General features: G+C 44.3%; 1 protein-coding gene across 2 annotated transcripts in view; it reads left to right on the top strand.

Annotated features, from left to right (window-relative positions):
- LOC115461023 (UDP-glucuronosyltransferase 2A1-like) overlaps nt 1-23,308 on the top strand; it is a 102,431-nt gene that overhangs the window by 57,464 nt on the left and 21,659 nt on the right. For both annotated transcript variants that reach the window (XM_030190541.1, XM_030190542.1), the window contains exons 3-5: nt 10,497-10,645; nt 12,538-12,669; nt 19,085-19,172. In XM_030190541.1, coding sequence (XP_030046401.1) covers nt 10,497-10,645; nt 12,538-12,669; nt 19,085-19,172 — 369 coding nt within the window. The remainder of the gene's footprint in view (nt 1-10,496; nt 10,646-12,537; nt 12,670-19,084; nt 19,173-23,308) is intronic.

Raw genomic sequence — 23,308 nt, 5'->3', positions numbered from 1 at the left:
CAGCATCCTATCCATGACAGCGGCCAATCCAGGCCAAGGGCACCTGGCAAGCTTCCCAAACGTACAAACATTCTATACATGTTATTCCTGGAATTGTGGATTTTTCCCAAGTCCATTTAGTAGCGGTTTATGGACTTGTCCTTTAGGAAACCGTCTAACCCCTTTTTAAACTCTGCCAAGCTAACCGCCTTCACCACGTTCTCCGGCAACGAATTCCAGAGTTTAATTACGCGTTGGGTGAAGAAACATTTTCTCCAATTTGTTTTAAATTTACTACACTGTAATTTCATCGCATGCCCCCTAGTCCTAGTATTTTTGGAAAGCGTGAACAGACGCTTCACATCCACCTGTTCCACTCCACTCATTATTTTATATACCTCTATCATGTCTCCCCTCCCCTCAGGCAAGGTTGTGATGCACCTTTAATGGTGACAATTCAGGAGTGGAAGCATTGAGGTCCAATTATTAAAGTAAAAACGACAACAGACACGCACCTGGGGAAACTACACTCAGATTTCCCTTGGAATACATAGGTAGTAGAAGATACAAAACCAAGGGACCCTAATATAAGGAAAATTCTTTGTATTGTTATTTGAATATATTTACTGCTGCAATTGTCTATTGCTCATGTTTGATTTATTCTTTCTGTACATAGCCTTGAGTGAATTCCTTCAAAAAGGCGGTAAATAAATCCTAATAAATAAATAAATAATAGTAGGCAACTACTTTCCTTTAAAGAATACTAGTGTAATGAGGTAATTACCTGTATATATTTTTACAAGTGAGCACTTATGCTCATGCCTAAATTGGAGTGATATGTACATAGATTATAGGTTTCCACAAAGCAGCACAGAGAGAGTCCAAAGTACAGAAAAAAGTCCAAATAGCAAAATAAGCACCAAGAGCCTTCAAAATAGGGACACAGTTCCTTTAATCTTATAGCTTGAACATCGATCTTCTATAAAATGACCCCACGTGGGCTGTGTTTTGGTGCACAGGGCCTGCGTCAGGGATCAAATGTGTAACAGCATCAAAATTGATGAAATGTGCAGTGAATGAGCTTTCTCCCTTGCACATATATTATTAGCAAAGACAGTCCCTTTAAAATTGGATCCTATAAAATTGACACCTTTCGGAAAAGGTTGTTTTGGATCCAATTTTAAAGGGACCGTCATTGCTACTAATACATGTGCAAGGAAGAAAGCTCATTCACTGCACATATCATCAATTTTGAAACTGTTACACATTTGATCCCTGACGCAGGCACTGTGGACTGAAACATGGTCAGTGTCGGGTCATTTCATGGAAGATCGATGTTCAAGCTATATGATTAAAGGAACTGTGTCCCTATTTTGAAGGCTCTTGGTGCTTTTTTTGCTACATAGATTTTAGGTTTCCATAATTTACTTGCTTGTGAGCTCAACCCATGCACCACTCAGACTTTGCCGAAGTGAACGCACACCTGCAAAATATGCATCATCAAAGTCAGGCACGTATTTAAAGCACAGCGCATAACCAGATTATTGTCATTTATGATCCACTTCAACAAGAAGGTGTGGACATAATAATTTGTCTGCTACTTTGGAGTCTTGTCTGTCTGAGGTGACTGATCGTGGGACATTGCTGGCAACTTTTGTTTTTGTACAGGATTTAAACGCTGTTTTGTGATTATATTTTTGAAATTCACAGGCATTGTTCTGTGGACAGAGGATTTGGATCTATCCTGATGTAGCTAAGTTTACTCAGGATAGGAGGAAGTTATTTCTAGCAATGCAAACAGAGACTCGAGCATTAGGTTCCTCATTTCCATTGGCATGTCCCTGTAAATGTTTAATTCATTTTTTAGGAGTGAAATGTGTCTTTTGGGAGCCCCAACATTTAAGGGCATTTCTGGATATTAAAAAGATAGCTAGTGGTAATGTACAATCTGATGGTATTTAGATAAAAAAGTGGATATGTAGCTCGATCTAGGGCCTTACTTTAGTAATATTTTCTTATATTTATCTCCTTTTTACTTACTGAGACGTCTCCTCTTTTAGAAGGGGTTTAATTCTTTTTGTATAATTGACCTTTCCTTATTGTGTTTTATATATATACTAGTAAAAAAGGCCCGTTTCTGGAGCAAATGAAACGGGCGCTAGCAAGGTTTTCCTCCCCAACACCCCCCCTCCCTCCCTTCCTACCTACCCACCCGTTCGTCGTTCTTTAGCCACTGACGCCATTGCTCCGGACCTCGTGAACGCTCCTTCATGAGCTTCTTGGTTCTGAAGCCACTGACGCCATTGCTCCGCCCTCATTGTGTGACGCCATTGCTCCACCCTCAACATCATCACATTTGACGCAAGGGCGGGGCCCAGAGACTTGGTGCTTTCGGTGGCTTCACCACCACGAACCCTTCATGACGGAACTGACGTCAGTGGCTTGGCTGCATTGACGTCAGTGTCCTCAGAACGTTGAGGGTGAGTTTTATTATATAGGATATCTCCATATTTCTGAAGCAAGTGCGTACTTGTTATAAACTTAATACATATAAAGTAAAAAAAAATTATGAGAATATGTCCACCTATGCAAATGGCTAGAGTTGCCAGCACTTGGGCACATACTTGATGGGGCAATAATCTATGTGGCTTCTTATGGAATTATCCAGATAGTGCCATCAGATATTCCTGAAGGCCTAGGACCACCATGCTGACTCTAAGGTACCCCGCCCCACACACACACACACCCAGGCTACCAGCAGTGAGAACTGTCAAGAGGCTCTCACTGCCTCTCTCACTTCATGAATCCCTCCAGTCTTGCCAGGCTAGTTCCAGCACTCCCTGCCTTGTCTCCATTCAGTTTGTTGTGGTGAGGAGATCGAGCAGTGCCCCTCTGACAGTACAGCTGTTAGCAGCAGCCCTTGGCTGCCTCTTTCATTCCCTCCTTAGGCCAAACAACTGATATTGGGCCTGGGGGGTTGGGGGCTGTTTTCTTCCACAGCCTCTAATGGGGAATCTTACAGGAGCAGGCCACCACTGACCTGGGAAGGTGCTGGAGAAGATGGAGGGGAAAGAGTGCTGGGACTAGGCTGGTGAGGGAAAGCAGAAAATGTTGGAATCAGCCTGAGGAATGGAGGAGAATGTGCTTATGAAGACAAAGTACTGGGGTCATATTAGGATCAGATGGGAGGAGGGGAATGTACCAAGGAAGGCCTTTTGGACCCATCGTTTTTGACAAATATTTCCACTAGTTGATTATGGCGGTCATTCTAGAAGTGCTATTCTTAGTTTATTTTTATTTTATTTATTTATTTGTTACATTTGTACCCCACATTTTCCCACCTATTTGCAGGCTCAATGTGGCTTACATAGTACCGTAACGCATTCGCCAGTCGGTTGATAACAAATACAAGGTTATATTGTGGTCGAGTGAGGTAGGTGTGTATCAGGCACCATGAGGGTCGAAGGGAATGAAGATTGTATATTGTCCAGTACGATCATTGGTTATGTTGTGTTGCTGGGTGTTGGATTGTTGGGGTAAGCCTTTTTGAAGAGGGAGGTTTTTAGTGATTTCCTGAAGTTTAAATGGTCATGGATTATTTTCACAACTTTTGGGAGTCCATTCCATAGTTGTGCGCTTATGTAGGAGAAGCTGGATGCCTAAGTTGTTTTGTATTTAAGTCCTTTGCAAGTTGGGTAATGTAAATTTAGGTATGATCGTGATGATCCGGTTCTGTTTCTGGTTGGTAGATCTATGAGGTCTGTCATGTATCCTGGGACTACGCCGTAGATAATTTTGTGGACCAAGGTGCAAATTTTGAAGATAATCCGTTCTTTGATTGGGAGCCAGTGTAGCTTTTCTCAGAGGGGTTTAGCACTTTCGAAGCATGTTTTATCAAATATCAGCCTGGCAGCTCTGTTTTGGGCGGTCTGGAGTTTTTTTGCGAGTTGTTCTTTACATCCCGCATAGAGTCTGTTGCAGTAATCTGCATGGCTTAGGACCATTGATTGTATTAGGCTTCGAAAAATTTCTCTTGGGAAGAAATGTTTTATTCGTTTAAGTTTCCACATTGAATAGAACATTTTCTTTAATACGGAGTTTACTTGGCTCTCAAGGGTAATGTTGCGGTCGATTATGACGCGGAGTATTTTTAGGCTGTCTGAGGTAGGAAGGGTGTGTTCTGGGGTGTTTATGGTTGTGGGTTTGTACTTGTTATGTTGAGATGAGAAGATGAGGCAGTGTGTTTTTTCAGTGTTCAGTTTCAGTTGGAATGAATTTGCCCAGGAGTCCATGATGTTCAGGCCGTCATTGATTTCATTGGTTATTTCTGTCAAGTCATGACTGAAGGGAATGTAGATTGTGATGTCATCTGCATAGATGAATGGGTTGAGGCCTCAGTTAGATAGGGACTTTGCCAGTGGGATCATCATCATGTTGAAGAGTATTGGTGATAATGGTGATCCTTGGGGTACTTCACAGGTAGCTTTACACGGTGGTAATATATTTGAGTTTGATTTTACTTGGTAAGTTCTGGTGGTTAGAAAACCCTTTATCCAGTTAAGTACATTTCCATCAATCCCGAAGTGGCCAAGGAGTCTTAGTAGTATATTGTGGTTGACCATGTCAAATGCGCACGACATGTTGAATTGGAGGAGAAGTATAATTTTACCTGTGACTATTTCTCGCTTGAATTTGGCCAGGAGAGTGACTAAGACAGTTTCAGTACTATGGTGGGGGCGGAATCCTGACTGAGTCATGTAATATTGAGAACTTGTCCATGTATTCCGTAAGCTGTTTGGTCACCAGCTCTCCATCAGTTTGACTACTAGTGGGATAGATGCAACTGGACGGTAGTTGGTTAGATCGTTTGTGGATTTTCTTGGTGTCTTTAGGTATTGGGGTGAGTAGGATGTTACCATATTCCTCGTGGAAGAGACCTTGTTGTAGCATGAAGTTTAGGTGGGATGTGGGGTCTGCTATGAAGCAGTAGGGGGGGGGGGATTTGAGTAGATGACTGGGACATATATCCAGTTTGCAGTGGGTATTGGCAAACCTATGAGTCGCTTTTGTAACTGATTCAGTGGTGAGGAGAGTAAATGTTGACCAGATACGGTCAGCTGGGCATCCACCAGGGATTAGGTCCAGGTCGGTTTTCGATGTCGGTGTTGTGCTGAGGAAGTTTACTGCGTAATTTTATTATTTTTTCATTAAAGTAATTAGCGAGTTTGTCTCTAATCCTCGCACATTATAAGTATAAGCAGCCAAAATGTATTTTACAAAAGGGCAGGACAAAATGTTTAAGCCACAAAAATGTATTTGGCCAGCGGAGGCATGTTGAGGATAGTACAGGGAGGGGAGTGTCAAGTGTGTCGCTGTGTCAGCAATGTCCATTCCCAATTCTGGATAGAATGCCAATCAAAATCCAATGAAGACAAGGACAGTAGGAAAATGACCATAAACTCAAGAAACAGGGACAGCGGTCTTAAACTTCTCAAGTTGATTTATTGAAAATCTCATGCCAGATGAATGCCGGAACTTAGAAACCTTTAAATCACATTTAAGTACCACTGCAGCATGTTCCTGTGACTGTTTGTGTTGGTGTTGATTGCCAGAGAGCTCAGATAGAATCTGTGAACCTGTCATCTGAAACCATTCTGTCTCCACACCTGCAAACTCCCCCACCTTCCAATACCCATGCGAAAAACCTCTTCCCCATCACCCTCCCCCTCTGGGATGCAGTGGTTCCCTTCTGTGATTCTGTCTGGTTATCAGAATGTTCATCACTCTGCCCACAGCCCCTTGTACCATTTGAGGCACTGGAACAGTCCTCTGTTACCAGGGCAGATCCCAACCCATGCCTTTTGGGTGGTGTAGGCACTGAGCTGTTGACCTGCCACAACAAAAAGATGTTTGCAGTATCTCAGCACTGTCCCCTCCCCCCGCCCTCCATATATGTCCACCTCCTCTGACGTGATTTCCCTTGCAGGACAAGAATTGCTGCTTTTGGAGCCAGTACAAACGTTCCCATGCAGCTTCTGTCAGAGATTGTAAAATGGCAAGCATGACATTTAAATATGCCTTACAAAAACGTCTAGATGAGAGGGTACCATCTCTATGCTGATGGTACCCAGCTTTACCTCTCCACTCCCGACATCACAGTTGAAACCCAGGTCAAAGTTTCGGCCTGCCTTTCAGACATCGCTGCCTGGATGTCCAACCGGCATCTGAAACTGAACATGGCAAAGACTGAGCTCCTTGTCTTTCCACCCAAACCCTCTTCTCCTCTTCCCCCACTTTCTGTCTCTGTTGACAACGCCCTCATCCTCCCGGTCTCTTCAGCCCGCAATCTCGGAGTCATTTTTGACTCCTCCCTCTCCTTCTCTGCCCACATCCAGCAGACAGCTAAGACCTGTCGCTTCTTCCTCTATAATATTAGCAAAATTCGCCCTTTCCTCTCTGAACAGACCACCCGAACCCTCGTCCACTCGCTCGTTACCTCTCGTCTTGACTATTGCAACCTTCTCCTCGCTGGCCTCCCGCTTAGCCACCTATCCCCCCTTCAATCTGTCCAAAATTCTGCCGCACGTCTTATCTACCGCGTGAACTGATACTCTCATTTCACCCCTCTCCTCAAGTCGCTTCACTGGCTCCCGATCCGCTACCATATACAGTTCAAGCTTCTCCTATTGACCTTCAAGTGCACTCAATCTGCAGCCCCCCATTACCTCTCTACCCTCCTCTCCCCATATGTTCCCACCCGTAACCTCCGCTCTCAGGACAAATCACTCCTTTCTGTACCCTTCTCCACCACCGCTAACTCCAGACTCCGCCCCTTCTGCCTCGCATCACCTTATGCCTGGAACAGACTTCCTGAGCCCATACGCCATGCGCCCTCCCTGCCCATTTTCAAGTCCTTACTCAAGGCCCATCTCTTCTCCCTTGCTTTTGGTGCCTAACCACCTTCCCATTCCTGATACCTACACTGACTACATAGTTTTTACCTTTAGATTGTAAGCTCTCTTGAGCAGGGACTGTCCTTCCCCATGTTTAAACTTGTACAGCGCTGCGTAACCCTGGCAGCGCTATAGAAATGCTAAGTAGTAGTAGTGGCTGTAAAAAATATTGCTATTTGGTGCATCCAAGTTATATTATACCAGATCTATGGCTGGTGTAACTGCAGGCATGTAAATGTTAGGCACATCAATGGCAGGTTGCGATAGCACTGAATAACAGAATTTGAGCATCCAGATATCTTTATAAAATAGGCTCTCACCACATGGCATGGAGGCCACCTGCTATAGAATTATACCAATAGTAACCCTGTCATTATAAATATATACATTTCACTTACGCAGACCTTTGTTCTGAGAATGTATGAATAAGGGTTATGAGAATTTTTGGTAGTCGAGTATTTTATATTTCAAAAAGACATTATTATAAAAACTTACAAGCATAAGGAAAGCCTTGCTGAGTGGGACCAAAGTCCATTGATCCCAGCATCATGTCTCTGAAAGTGGACAGTCCAGGTCACGAATACCCAGCAGATCCCAAGAAATACATCAGTTCCTCATGACTCCTTTCCATGAATAAGGGATGGCTTATCCCTGAAGAACAGCAGGTTGTATGATTTTTGGTCCAGTGTTTGGTTGACAGTAATTAGGACTGATCAGACTGCACCCCCATATTCCCAGAGAGTATAACGAGGGTGGGGGTGGGAGAGGGGGAAAGGTCAGCAGGTAAGAAAATAAACATCTGAATGCAAAATGAGACACAGGAGTTGCAGCCTGTGCCCTTACTAACGGTTCATGAGAGCTGCTTTGCCTGATCGTGTAATGGGCTAAAGAAAAGATCCAGATCATCCACTGTACATATGGCAGCATGCATGCCTTCCTATGCCTGAGCCACAGGCATAGCCAGACCTTGATTTGGGGGGGGGGGGGGGGCTTGAGTCCAAAGTGAGGGAGCAATTTCTTCACCTGGTCTCTGTATGGGACACTCTCTCCCGTTATGGGTGACAGCGCTTCCCGTCTGGCTTTTGTAGCTACCCTTTGCAGTTCGGCCACTTGGTCCTCTGCCCTTCCGTGGATGGCTTTTGCAGATTGCCCACACTTGCATCTGAGATCAAATAAAAACAGTATATAAAAAACATAATAATAAACAAATATATTTCTCTGCAAAAAGTAAAACGGGATGGAAAGCTGTACTAGTGAACAAATCAATGTGTATCATATTTATAATCAATGAATATTGTTCAGACTATATCATAACTTTTTATGGTCTTCCTCTTTATCAGCTCCATCGTTTACAGTTCATCCAAAACACTACAGTTAAACTCATCCATGGGGCCAGATTCATGAGGTCTGAGCATTGGTTTCCCATTCGATTCCATCTCACATTTAAGATTGTGGTATTGATGCATCACATTCTTCATTCTGGAATACCACAGTTTCTGTTTAGGTCACTTGTTCCTTATGTTCCCTCTTGCTCTCTACGCTCTTCCAATCAACATCTCCTCCCTGTCCCTTCTCATTTACAAATTCATTCACACCGTGCCAGATCAAATTGTTTTTCTGTGATTGCGCCTACCCAATGGAACCTTATACCCCTGGATTTTCACACTGAACTTTCTTCTATGAACTTTAGGGCAGTATTGAAATGTACCTCTTCAAAAAAGCTTTCATTAGTACTAAATTGAGTCTTAAAACCATCACGTTTCTGTTCGGTTGCTAAGCCTTGATACTGTGAGTCCTTAGAACTGTCTTAGTCGATGTGTTTTGTCCATTTTTCTCCCTGTTCCCATCCCCCTTTTGTTTAATTTAGATTTAATCATTCCCTACCCTTCTCCACCTCCCTTATAATTATTTGTAACATAGAGGAGCATAATTGAACGGCGCCGGCCAAATAGATAGCCAGCTGCATAAACCCGGATATACAATGCCGGTACCCGGACATAGCCTGGCACAGAATAACCAGGAATAACACTACCAGCGACTAAAAAAACACTCACCCTGCTGACTGAATACCTACCTATGTATTTCTAGGTGCACGTTCTAGGTGTCCACATGTTCTACAATAGCTGAGAATTGCTTGCATATAAAGCACATTGAGACACTGAGGACAGAAGCAGAAATCACAAGTACCCTGAGGCAAGATCACCTTTAGTTTGCTGAAACACAGGGTGTGAATAGTTAGGAATAGTATCTATTGTCAGATTCATCCTGGGTTCTTATCTCTTTGGACTCTTTTTGACTTTACTAACAATGATCTTTACTTATTTATCAGCAACCTTTATCCCCATTTTAAACACATTTCTTCTTTTGGTCTTGACAACTATTTCAAGAAACTATTAAGAAACTGACTTTGAAATTCATGTATTACCCATTTACCCCCGGATTCTATATAGTACGACTTGAGTTGTATGCGCAAATGTGGTCATATTCTGGATTTGCACGCACAACTTAATTATCTTAACAAGCCAGTCAGAACCGATAATTGAACCTAATAAGCAATTATTGACACTAATTGGCATTCATTAGAATTTATGCACAATGTCTAAGCGTATTCTATAAAGCGATGCGCGTAAATTCTAAGATGTGGATCTGAAAAGGGGGTGTGGCCATGGGTGTTCCTAGAATTTACATGCACTGTTATAGAATATGCACATTCCACGCTTAATTTAGGTGTCAGCATTTACACCAGGTTTTAATTGGTGTAAATGGCCGTTACTAAGTATACTCGCAGAAAATGGGTGTTGGGCATATTCTATAAACTATGCCTAGATTTGGACGTTATCTATAAACCACACCTAAATTTAGGCATGGTGTATATAATACACTTAGGTGATATTTTCAGCACTGATTTTTTAGGCGTGATGTATAGAATCTAGCCCATAACCCACTCCACTATTATGAGTTGTCTCTCAGAGCCAATTTCTCCAAATGGATTAGTTTTGTTCTTACCATGACAGGAATGAACCTCACTCCTAAACTAGGGCATTTGGAGTACAATCTCAGTCTCTGAAGGGTTTAGTGGTTTTGCTCATCCACTTTCCCTCTTTACTTAGAAGAATTGATAATCCATATTCTCTTGTTTCATTAGTGAATGAACTGAAGTATGTAATATGAAGATTTTATCATTTTAATTCCTTGAACTACCTCTTTGAAGCTAGTTTCACATAATTAAGATTTTCACCTTATCTATTTGTTTGCGTTCCAAAAATACAGTTGACTCCTTCCTAAATGCTCAAAAGGTAGGACTTGTTGTCACCTAAAAACTCACTTTTCAACTCATGTGCTGAAGGAGGCTCTTGGAGACTGTCAGAATCCTCTTATTAAATTATTTTATGAACACAAAAAGTGTCTCCTGGAGTGAAGCCAATCTGCCAACAGCCCCTAAAGCTAAAAACAAAACAGTAGTACATCACTGCCGGTAGCAGACATATTTTTTAGGCTCTTCCATGGGAGGAAACCTATCCAGGACCTCTGCAGTTAATTCCTCTGTCTTTTGGATCTTTACAGGGAAACCTACAACATTCTGTGAAATCATGGGCAAGGCTGAGATCTGGTTGATCAGAACCTACTGGGACTTTGAATACCCTCGACCTTTTCTACCCAATTTTGAGTTTGTTGGAGGACTTCATTGCCAACCCGCAAAACCACTACCAGAGGTAATGTTTAGAAAACATGCTATTCTCACAGCTTTTCTCAGACGTGGAGGAGCATTTTCGATCGGGAATGCCCATCTACGAGGATGGCGCCACGAAGGGCCAGGGCCAACCGTATTTTTAAAACAAGATGGCCGTCCATCTTTCGTTTCGATAATATGGTTGGGGCCGCTCAAATGTCAGAGATGGCCAGGTTTGAGATGGCCGGCCTTGGTTTTTGCCCATAATGGAAACCGAGGCCGGCCATCTCAAACCCAGCCAAATCTAAGGCATTTGGTCATGGGAGGGGCCAGCATTTGTAGTGCACTGGTCCCCCTGACATGCCAAGACACCAACCGGGCTCCCTAGGGGGCACTGCAGTGGACTTCAAAAATTGCTCCCAGATGCATAGCTCCCTTAACTTGGGTGCTGAGCCCCCCCAAATCCCCCTCAAAACCCACTCCCCACAATTGTACACCATTACCATAGCCCTTAGGAGTGAAGGGGGGCACCTACATGTGGGTACAGTGGGTTTGGGGGGATTTTGGAGGGCTTAACATTTACCACCACAAGTGTAACATGTAGGGGGGGGGGTGGGCCTGGGTCCACCTGCCTGAAGTGCACTGCACCCACTAAAACTGCTCCAGGGATCTGCATACTGCTGTCAGGGAGCTAGGTATGACATTTGAGGCTGGCATAGAGGCTGGCAAAAAATATATATATTTTTTTGGGGTGGGAGGGGGTTGGTGACCACTGAGGAGTAAGGGGAGGTCATCCCCGCTTCCCTCCGGTGGTCATCTGGTCAGTTGGGGCACCTTTTTGAAGCTTGGTCCTGAAAAAAATGGACCAAGTGAAGCTGGCGAAATGCTCGTCAAGGCCGGCTTTCCTTTTTCCATTATCGGGAGAAGCCGGCCATCTCAAAGCACGCCCTCGTTCCGCCCTCGTCCCGCCTTCACTATGCTACCGAAATGCCCCCTTAAAGTTTGGCCAGCTCCGTGACGGAAAGCAGTTGGTGCCGGCAAAAATCGGCTTTCGATTATACCGATTTGGCCAGCTTCAGGAGATCGCCGGCCATCTCCCGATTTGTGTTGGGAAACGGCCAGCGATCTCCTTCGAAAATAAGCTGGATAGCCTCCATTCTGCAAAATTCTGAGGTAAACAAAAAAAAAATATCCAATGAACATAGGGGCCCTTTTGCTAAGCTGCGTTAGGTGCTATCGCACACTGCAGTAAAAAGGGCCCTGGCACACAGCAAAAATGGCCCCCCTGCTACCACTTTTTCAAACAGCTTGGTAAAAGGACCCCCTAGTGCAGCTAAAAATGCAGTACCACAGGACATACTGAGGCGTCCTGCGGTAGCTCCAAATGTGAGCAAGCGAACCACATGCTAAAAAATATTTTGTTATATATTGGCTGAGAACCGGTCATGGGCAGAGAATGTGCATTTCTCTGCTAACCAGTTAGGGCATCTATATTACCGCACACTAACTGGTTAGCACACGTGAGCCCTTACCACCTACAAAATGGGTGGTGGTATGTACTGACATAATATATTTTATTAAATGGTTGCACACTAATGACAAAATTAACACATAGCCATTAAGACAAGAAATACATACAGACCATTTTTACGGCTGCAGTAAAAATAGCTTTAGTGTGCGGGAAAGACCTGTATCAGGGAGAGCACTAAGGCTACTTTTTGCCACAGCTTAATAAAAGGACCCCCCTCCCCCCACACACACACATAAAGCAGCCTAACTATCCTTTCCTACAGCACGAGAAGAAATGTCCCAGACTAAATCTCTCCACAAAGTCTTCCATTTGTGTGCTTCAAGAAGATTTGCAGAACGGGGATCACGATCAAAATGCAACAGTTTCTTAGTATGGTTTTTTTTTTTTTTTTTGCTGACTTGCAGGACATGGAGAAATTTGTCCAGAGCTCAGGTGAACATGGCATTGTGGTGTTTTCCTTGGGTTCAATGGTCAAAAACCTAAGTATTGAAAAGGCGAACATCATTGGAACTGCTTTGAGCAAGATTCCACAAAAGGTCAGTGTTTCTTTGTGGCATCGAACATTGTCAGGGCTGGTAGAATACCCAGTAATCATTTTGAGCCCCGCCTAGGTTCTTACTTGAAAGCATCCATCCAATATAGATCCAGGTACTATTTAATAATTTTTTAAATGTATAAAACAATCAAAAGTTTTATAATTACTACTACTACTTAACATTTCTAGAGCGCTACTAGGGTTACGCAGCGCTGTACAAATTAAACAAAGAAGGACGGTCCCTGCTCAAAGGAGCTTACAATCTAAAGAACGGAGGAGTGTGGTAGCCGTGTTAGTCCACTCTTAAGGTTATCAATAGAAATCAAACAAAATAAAACATGGAAAAGAAAATAAGATGATACCTTTTTTATTGGACATAACTTAATACATTTCTTGATTAGCTTTCGAAGGTTGCCCTTCTTCGTCAAATCGGAAATAAGCAAATGTGCTAGCTGACAGTGTATATAAGTGAAAACATTGAAGCATTACTATGACAGTCTGACAGGGTGGGAGGATGGGGGTTGGTAGGAGGTATGCATGCTTTGATGTCCCCATGCATACCTCCTACCCACCCCCATCCTCCCACCCTGTCAGACTGTCATAGTAATGCTTCAATGTTTTCACTTATATACACTGTCAGCTAGCACATTTGCTTATTTCCGATCTGACGAAGAAGGGCAACCTTCGAAAGCTAATCAAGAAATGTATTAAGTTATGTCCAATAAAAAAGGTATCATCTTATTTTCTTTTCCATGTTTTATTTTGTTTGATTTCTATTGATAATCTAAAGAACGAAATGTCAAGTTGGGGCAGTCTAGATTTCCTGGGTAGAGGTGTAGTGGTTAGGTGCCAAAGGCGACATTGAAGAGGTGGGCTTTAAGCAGTGATTTGAAGATGGGCAGGGCGGGGGCCTGGCGTATGGGCTCGGAGAGTTTGTTCCACGCGTGGGGTGAGGCGAGGCAGAAAGGGCGGAGCCTGGAGTTGGCGGTGGTGGAGAAGGGTACTGAAAGGAGGGATTTGTCTTGAGAGCGGAGGTTACAGGTAGGAACGTAAGGGGAGATGAGGGTTGAGAGGTAAGGAGGGGCTGCAGATCGAGTACATTTGTAGGTTAGTAGCAGAAGCTTGAATTGAATGTGGTACCTCATCGGAAGCCAATGAAGTGACTTGAGGAGAGGGGTGATATGAATGTATCGGTTCAGGCGGAAGATAAGACGTGCAGCACAGTTCTGAACGGACTGAAGGGGGGATAGGTGGCTAAGTGGGAGACCAGTGAGGAGTAGGTTGCAGTAGTCAAGGCGAGAGGTAACGAGAGAGTGGATGAGAGTTCGGGTGGTGTGCTCAGAGAGGAAAGGGCGGATTTTGCTAATGTTATAGAGAAAGAAGCGACAGGTCTTGGCTATCTGCTGGATATGCGCAGAGAAGGAGAGGGAGGAGTCGAAGATGACACCGAGGTTGCGGGCAGATGAGACGGGGATGATGAGGGTGTTATCAACCGAGATAGAGAGTGGAGGTAGAGGAGAAGTGGGTTTGGGTGGGAAGACAAGAAGTTCGGTCTTGGCCATGTTCAGTTTCAGGTGGCGGTTGGACATCCAGGCAGCAATGTCGGATAGGCAGGCCAGTACTTTGGCCTGGGTTTCCGCAGTGATGTCTGGTGTGGGGAGATAAAGCTGGGTGTCATCAGCATAAAGATGATAGTGGAAGCCATGAGACGAGATCAGGGAGCCCAGGGAAGAGGTGTAGACAGAGAAAAGAAGGGGTCCAAGGACAGAACCCTGAGGGACTCCAACAGAGAGCGGGATAGGGGTGGAGGAAGAACCATGAGAGTGTACTCTGAAGGTACGATGGGAGAGATAAGAGGAGAACCAGGAGAGGACAGAGCCCTGGAACCCAAAAGAGGACAGTGTGTCAAGAAGTAAGTTGTGATTGGCAGTGTCAAAAGCGGCGGATAGGTCGAGGAGAATGAGGATGGAGTAATGACCTTTGGATTTGGCGAGGAACAGGTCATTACAGACTTTGGATAATGCCGTTTCTGTCGAGTGTAGTGGGCGAAAGCCAGATTGAAGCAGATCGAGGATGGCATGAGAGGCTTGAAAATCAATGCAACGGCTGTGAACAGCGCGTTCAAGTATTTTGGAGAGGAAGGGTAGGAGGGAGATTACATAACAAATAATTTAAAAAAATATATATGAAAAGTGTGCTCCAAGAAGTAACCTCATTGCCGCAGCAATATTGCTTGAAGACACCCTTTTCAATCATTGCATGCCTAATGGCAAACAAAAATACACTAACCCAAAGAATATCCACACAAAACAATATATAAAATATATATAAATATATGTGCACTTAGCTCAGTTTTGAAGAACAGTTATTGCAAAAGTAAAACAGTGCATATTCAAAAATACCATGAGTGAACATGTTAAGGCCCTTACATGCACACATGCAAATGAAGAAACATGATACGCAAATGAGATTCCAGCCTGAGGGGCGTATCTGTGTGGGGCCACAGGGGCCTGGGCCCCCGCAGATTTCGCCCTGGCCCCCCTCCCGCCGCCAGCCCTCCCCCGCTGCCGTTTCTTACTTTTGCGTCCGCTTCCTCCTGCGCCTTTAAAAATATTTCTTCAGCTTGCGGGGGACCCCAACCCCCGCCAACCAACCCGAGGTGACAACTTGCAAGTTCTTCCTCCGCCGTGGCCAACATGCTGTGATTCAGTTACTGCTACCTGCACTGGTCCTGCAGGCTTCCATTGGCCAGGTCCCACCCTCGCTTTCATCATTTCCTGTCCGGGACCCGGTTGATAGAAACCTGGGGAGCTCTCACAAGTCGCAATAATTGAATCACTGCAGGCACCAGGGATGTCTGTAAGGTACACCAGGGAGGACCAGGGTTCAGCGACAGGCGGTCAGATGCCGGGATGCCACGGAGGAGGAGAGATGTTGATGTGGGGTAGGTGAAAAAATCTATAATTTTTTTTACATCTCAGGGGAGGGCTATGGAGCGCTGTGCCATGCCATGGAAGGGCCCATCTAAGTTAGCTCTGGGCCCATCCAAAATACTGGGTCTGGCTATGCTATTACAGTGGGGCCTCTTAAGACTAAGAGTTAGGATAGTGGGTGGATTCCAAGTAGTGGGTGGTGTCCAGTTGAAGAAGGGGACTGTCCTACCCAGTCAAGGGAATCAGCACATCAGGAAAACCAAGAACAATCTACACACTGTGACCAATGTACTAATAGGGCCTTGAGGATGAATGCATTTAGCCAAAGATTGGGGGTGGGGTGGGGGCAACCCAGAGTAGACTCAACAGTAGAACGAGAGGACATGAAATCAGATCGAAGGGGGGCAGACTCAAGAAAAATGTCAGGAAGTATTTTTTCACGGAGAGAGTAGTGGATGCTTGGAATGCCCTCCCGCGGGAGGTGGTGGAAATGAAAATGGTAACAGAATTCAAACACGCGTGGGATAAACATAAAGGAATCCTATTCAGAAGGAATGGATCCTAAGGAGCTTAGCCGAGATTGGGTGGCAGAGCCAGCCGGTGGTGGGAGGCGAGGATAGTGCTGGGCAGACTTATACGGTCTGTGCCCTGAAGAGGACAGGTACAAATCAAAGTAGGGTATACACAAAAAGTAGCACATATGAGTTTGTCTTGTTGGGCAGACTGGATGGACCATGCAGGTCTTTTTCTGCCGTCATTTACTATGTTACTATATTTCTCCTTGCTAAAATAAAAAACAGCTAGCACACACTTTTTGAGGGAATTCTTATACACATTACCATAGTCACAACAAAAGTATATATTCTCAAACAAAGCACTTACATGTCACATAAGCCCTTGCCACTAGAGCTGCTGTTGCTTATCATTTCTATAGCTCTACTAGATGTATGCAGCATTTGTAGTGCACTGGTCCCTCTGACATGCCAGGACACCAACTGGGCACCCTAGGGTGCACTGCAATGGACTTCAAAAATTGCTCCCAGGTGCATAGCTCCCTTATCTTGGGTGCTGAGCCCCCAAATCCCCCCCAAAACCCACTCCCCACAACTCTAACCACTACCATAGCCCTTAGGGATGAAGGGGGGAACCTACATGTGGATATAGTGGGTTTTGGGGGGGGGGGGGTTTGGAGGGCAACATTTACCACCACAAGTGTAACAGGTAGGGGGGGATGGGCCTGGGTCCACCTGCCTGAAGTGCACAGCACCCACTAAATAATGCTCCAGGGACCTGCATACAGGGAGCTGGGTATGACATTTGAGGCTGGCATAGAGGCTGCCAAAAAAATATTTTAAATTTTTTTTGGGTGGGAGGGGGTTGGTGACCACTGGGGGAGTAAGGGGAAATCATCCCCAATTCCTTCTGGTGGTCATTTGGTCAGTTGGGGCACCTTTTTTGAAGCTTGGTCCTGAAAAAAAAGGGACCAAGTGAAGCCGGCGAAATGCTCGTCAGGGCCGGCTTTCTCTTTTCTATTATCGGGCGAAGCCGGCCATCTCGTAATCACGCCCCTGTCCCGCCTTCGCTACCCTACCGACATGCCCCCTTGAAGTTTGGCCAGCTCTGCAACGGAAAGCAGTTGGCGCCAGCCAAAATCGGCTTTCGATTATACCGATTTGGCCGGGTTCAGGAGATCGCCGACCATCTCCCGATTTGTGTCAGAAGATGGCCAGCAATCTCCTTCAAAAATAAGCAGGCATGTGATCCAGAATAGCTCTACCTGGAAGGTGGCTGCCTCTGAAATTGAATCTGAGGGTCACAGCTTTGAGGCTGGCTGGTGGGAGATTTTGAGTGAAAAATGTAGTGGGGTGGATAGGACACTTTTGGAAGGCAGGAAAAAAAGATGCCAGTGTGCATACTGACTGAAAAAAAAAAAGCCCTGGGATGCAGCATGCTGTCGTGTATTAAAGCATGCAGTTGTGCAATTCAGCCTAGTGTATCCTGAGGCTGCCTGGTACCATGGTGTCATCCAGCATATTGCCTCCCACTATGGTATGGGATACTGAGGTTCAATATGATACAGCATGGTGCAAAGTGATGTTTCTTCCTTATTGTCATGATGCAGCATGAGCAGATTCCTTTCTGAACACTACTCTGGAAACATCATATTTTGTAACTAAATTAGTCCACGATATAGCGCCTTTATCTCAGCAACATTTACTTTGTTTGTAGGTAAGATTCATTCTTTGTGTGTAGTGTCATCATAACTTTCTATCTAATCTTTACAAATCATATCTTCAGAACCTTCATTCATAACACAAACCTGCCTAATGCAACAGATGCTACTTACACTAATTATCTTTAGTTTAGCCAGTGTAATCAACTATCAGACCGACACTGGATGCCAGGCTGTAGCAGGTAAGGGGGTCATTTTGTGGGATCAGAAAAGAAATCAGGGTGGTAGAAGAGGCCAGGGGTCTGAACCCATTTGTTTTACAAAGATTGGGGGTGGGGTGGGGGCAACCCAGAGTAGACCCAACAGGCATTTTTCTTAGGGAGGGTAAACAAAATAACACCAACAACATTATGACATTTTGTTATGAGGTTTATGATGTTTCAGTTGGCATGACAGATAACATTGATGTTTATTTGTAAGCAAACGCACTTTGCTAGTAAAAGTTGTGTAAATAACATTGAAAGAGGCGGGTGGCACCTTATAGATGCCAATTTATTGAGGCATGAGCTTTCAACGACCATCTGACAAAGTGGACTCTGGTCCTCAAAACCTCATGACTCCTTATAGAATAATCAATTTATTGAGGCATCTGCCTCTTCAGATCTCTTACACCAGACTAACAGAGTTACCCCTTTTAAAATAGTTTAGTTAACTATTTAAATCAGTGGTTTTCAACCCAGTTCTCAGAGACCACCTAGCCAGTTGGGTTATCAGTATATCAATAATGAATATGCATGAAAGATATTTGCATGCAATGGAGGAAGTGCATGCTAATGCTTCTCATGCATATTCATTGGATATGCTGAAAACCCAGTGGGATAGGTGGTCTCTGAGGACTGGGTTGAAAACCACCAATTGAAATGATGAAAATGTAAATGGTTAACTGCTTAAATAATACCTACTCTTGAACTACCTGCAGTCACCTCTCAACCTCACAGCCCCCAACATCACTCCATGATGTGGCCATGTGCTCTTCTAGCTAATCAATGGTAGCTCAGTACTCCCTAATGTGGGGAGTTGCATAGCATGATGGGGAAGGGAGATCCAGAAGCAGAAACCAGGAAGTCAGGGACACATGCCAGTTGGACCATAGCTGACTCTGCAAGTGGATCAAGAGTAGATATTCAATAGTAAGACTTAACATTTTATCATTTAACTCTTTGATATTTGACACCTGCATCATGTTTGGTGCATTTAGCTTATACTGTAGGGGGTGCACTTGACTTTAATAACTTTGGTTTGTATTTCAGGTGCTTTGGAGATACAGTGGCAAAACACCAGAAACTTTAGGGCCTAACACTAAGCTTTACGACTGGTTACCCCAGAACGATCTTCTCGGTAAGGCATGACTTCTTAATCATTTTCATTTTTCATTCACCTTGCTAAAACAATATAGACATTTGTCTGCAAACATATCCCTAGCAAAGTTTAATTTTGGTAAAATAAATGAAAGGAATCTTAAATCCTATCAAGGAGTACAATAATCTTGTTGAATATTTGGAGGCTGATGTTAAAAGACTTATAAACATTTCCCCCTTACTCTGTAACAGATTGCTTGTACCATGTTATTATGGGGCTCATTTTCAAAGCACTTAGACTCAGGGCTTTTTTTGAGGGGGTACTTGGGGGTACTGAGTTCCGGCACCTTTTCCATTGTCTGCTAAAATTGACCCATGGTCCTCAAGTTTTAATGAAAGAGCTCAGGCTCTACACACCAATTCTGCCTTAGCAGAGATTCTGGGACTGTCTTGCAGGGGGCCTGGCTATTGTGGGGTGGGTCTCTCAGTAATCACCCTACCCCTGAAAGATGGCCTGCCATTTGAGTACTGGCACCTTTTTCGCTAGAAAAAACTCACTGCTTAGACTTATAAAGTTCCAGAGACCACTGTTAAAAGAATTTTATTAACAATACTCAGGAATACCATAAGACCAAGTCAGGCTTAAGCATTTTTATTACTTGCAAAGAGACAGATCCAACTGCAGCCAGAAGGTTGTCTGAATCTAACCCCCCCCCCCCCCCCCCCCCCCCCCGCTCTCATAAACCTTTCTCTTACAATGCCTACATGCAGTTTCAAAGTGCCTGTGTGTCTGTCATTAACATGTTACAGTTCTAGACTGTTAATAAGGTAGCCGGCCAAAGCATATCTAAGAACATTTATTTAGAAATTGTAAGAATGATTAACCCTATATTAGCAAAACATTTTCTCTACATTTCCCTCCTGTTTATCATTGTTACATATTTTACTCAAGTCTCTAAGATAGATTCCTTTCCAAGACTCTCTTTCAGTCCATGTGGGTCAAATGATCCGCTAGGTGTTACTGCCCTCTTCATTCTATGCAGAACTGATTTTGGCAGTTCCAGTGTTCATGTGGGTAACATATAAAAAGCATAACAACTTGTACTAATGCACACTCCCCGTTCCGCACTTGTGGGAGATGGAGTCTAAGATGGAGATCCCCAAACATCCACCAGACATCAGCTTTTCCTTGGTCTTGATTCTGGAACCAATCAAGATGGTATGTACAGTTCTGTTTTCCCGTCAAGCTGACCCGATGATCGCAATATGAGTGGTAGTGGCTTCAGATTTTGTCGCTTTCCTTGTCCTTTTATAGAAAAGCAAGTGTAGTTACCTGGGTATGATGTTACCGTGGGTGGTTTAATTCTTCCTTTAGTGGGGGGAAAAGGTGTGACATTATAAGGCAGGTTCCACTGGGTCGATACACTGTAATCCCTCAGGATCATCAGGACTCATTCTGAAGGGTATGGTTCCCAAGGAGGGTCTTGCCTTAGCACACGCCACATAGTCAAACTTGTTTATTTTCTCAGTAGTATAGATTACCCATGCCATCCATTCGTTTTTTTTTCCTGGTAACCTATTTCAAGTTCTAGTTTCTCTTCAATGGTCAGATTTTCAAATCTGATCACCTTAGGCAGAGAAAATTCAAAGTCCTCTCGAGAAATATTTTTCTCCAATATTTGGATAAAGAAGTGTCCAATAGGATCTTTGGATCTCAGTATCATCTTGTGTTTTTAGTAGGTAATACCCCCAAGGGAGCTCGTGCTCCAAATAGCTAGATTCCATACAGTGCATTGATGGGTTCCAGGAGTATTTGTAGGTAGGAAGCATACATACTTGTCAGACCATGTAAGTCTTGCAGCTGCCTCTTGTCCTCTGCAGCGAGTTAGTTCACAGAAATCTATTTCCACTGTACGGGTCTAACCCTCATAAAAGGTAATGTTCTTAGGGGGTTCAGGAAGCCCCGTATGTGCCCATTCCATGGGTTCAGTTCCTCTGAGTAGTGCTCGAGCTGCCCCAAATCGGCGTCTACCCATTTTGAAAACATATCAATGATTATTAAGCAATATTTCTTGTTTTCACATCTATTCTATTCAATTCAATAAAATCCATACATAAGTACTGAAATGGGTACTTTAGTTGAGGGAAAGTACCCACTCAGGGTCTGAGTCTTCTCTGAAAATTGTGCTTAGTACAAAGCATACATTGTGAACAGAAAATTTTTAGGGTATTGTAAAAACCTGTATGCTGTGAATATTCTTGTTACCATCCCTCCTGTTGAGACATGGCTTAGCCCATGGCTCACTAGCCTGCTTATTTTTGAAAGAGAAAAACGCCTATATTTCGACCCAAATCAGGAGATGGGCGTTTTTCTCGCAAAGGCGCCCAAATCGGTATAATCGAAAGCTGATTTTGGGCGTTTCCAACTGCACTCCATCGCGGAAACGAATAAAGTTGATGGGGGCGTGTCGGAAGCGTGGTGGAGGAGGGACTGGGGCGTGGTTATCAGCTGAGGAGAGATGGGCGTCTTTAACTGATAATCGAAAAAAAAAAAAAAGGCGTTTTGACCGCGATTTTGGGTCACTTTTTTTGGACCCTTTTTTCTCACGAACAAGTCCCAAAAAAGTGTCCCAACTGCCCAGATGACCACTGGAGGGAATCGGGGATGACCTCCCCGGACTCCCCCAGTGGTCACTAACCCCCTCCCACCAAAAAAACCCCCACTTTAAAAACTTTTTTTCCAGCCTCTATGCCAGCCTCAAATGCCGTACCCACCTCCATGACAGCAGAATGTGTTTGATCCTGTCACAGCCTTTCCCTGGGTCAGATGTGGCTCTCGGGTGCAGTACAGGGTCACATCAGCATTGCATTGTGGTGGGTGTAGGGTATTGGGCTCCGTGATTTCATTAGCTTGTGTTACAGTCTCACGATGTTGGTAGTTGGTAGGCTCTTCTCCCATGGTGCTTTTCCCCCTTCCTACTGGGTCAGAGTGTGCTCTGTTGTGTTTCCTGTTGTAGTCCATGCAGTAGTGGCCATTTTTGTAAGCCAGTTTTAGTTCCCTTTCCTGTGTTAGCCACGTTAGAGAACTTAGTTCTTACCTTGAATGTGGCTGAAAGAGGGCATTGTACAGCATTCTGCCAGCTCTGACCTACTGCTAATCTCAGTACCATGGAGACTCTTTGCCAGTGGGGCACAACCTCTGATCTGCAGTTAACTGTGAGTAAACGCGGTTATTCCAATAAAGGACGTTTTCAGAGAGATTAGTCTTCAGGTGTCAAGTGGTGTGCCAATGTTATACAGTAGCAACAAGTCCTAGAGGCCTGCGTGTATGCAGGTCCCTGGAGCACTTTTAGTGGGTACCGCAGTGCACTTCAGCCAGGTGGCCCCAGGCCCATCCCCCCCACCTGTAACACTTGTGCTGGTAAATGGGAGGCCTCCAAAACCCACTGAACCCACATGTAGGTGCCCCCTTCACCTCTAAGAGCTATGGTAGTGTTGTACATTTGTGGGTAGTGGGTTTTGGGGGAGGGGGGTTGGGTGCTCAGCACCCGTGGTAAGGGAGCTATGCATGTGGGAGCGTTGTCTGAAGTCCACCGCACTGACCTCTAGGGTGCCCAGTTGGTGTCCTGGCATGTCAGGGGGGTGAGTGTACTATGAATCGTGGCCCCTCCCATGACCAAATGGCTTGGATTAGGACGTTTTTGAGCTGGGCATTTTTAGTTTCCATTATCGCTAAAAAAAACAAACGCCCAGCTCAAAAACGTCCATTTTTTCGAAAATACGGTTTGGCCCGCCCCTTCACGGACCCGTTCTCGGAGATAAACGCCCATGGAGATAGGCGTTTGCATGCCATTATGCCCCTCCACGGCAACATAATATTTTCAGTAGATAGGTAGATGTCATCTAAGATAGCGTCCAGTAATGGAAGGATAATTAGAAACAAAAGCATTTTCTGGTAACAGCATTTTTAAATTCTGTGGTAATTTATACAGGTCTTATAAATTCTTTTCTATAAACAGACCATTAACAGTTAAAATAAAACAGCACATAGCTTATGATGTGAACAGAAACATTATCAAACATGAAACAATCAGTTGCTTTAAGGTTGATGAAATTAACATATGAGTTTACCTCTAACAAGCAGACAGATATCATTATAATTCAAAATGTAATGTA

Source organism: Microcaecilia unicolor, chromosome 2 (assembly GCF_901765095.1).
Source record: "Microcaecilia unicolor chromosome 2, aMicUni1.1, whole genome shotgun sequence".
NCBI classification, from domain to species: Eukaryota; Metazoa; Chordata; class Amphibia; order Gymnophiona; family Siphonopidae; genus Microcaecilia; species Microcaecilia unicolor.
Note: the sequence above shows the minus strand (reverse complement) of the source record. Positions and strands in the feature narration are given on the sequence as shown.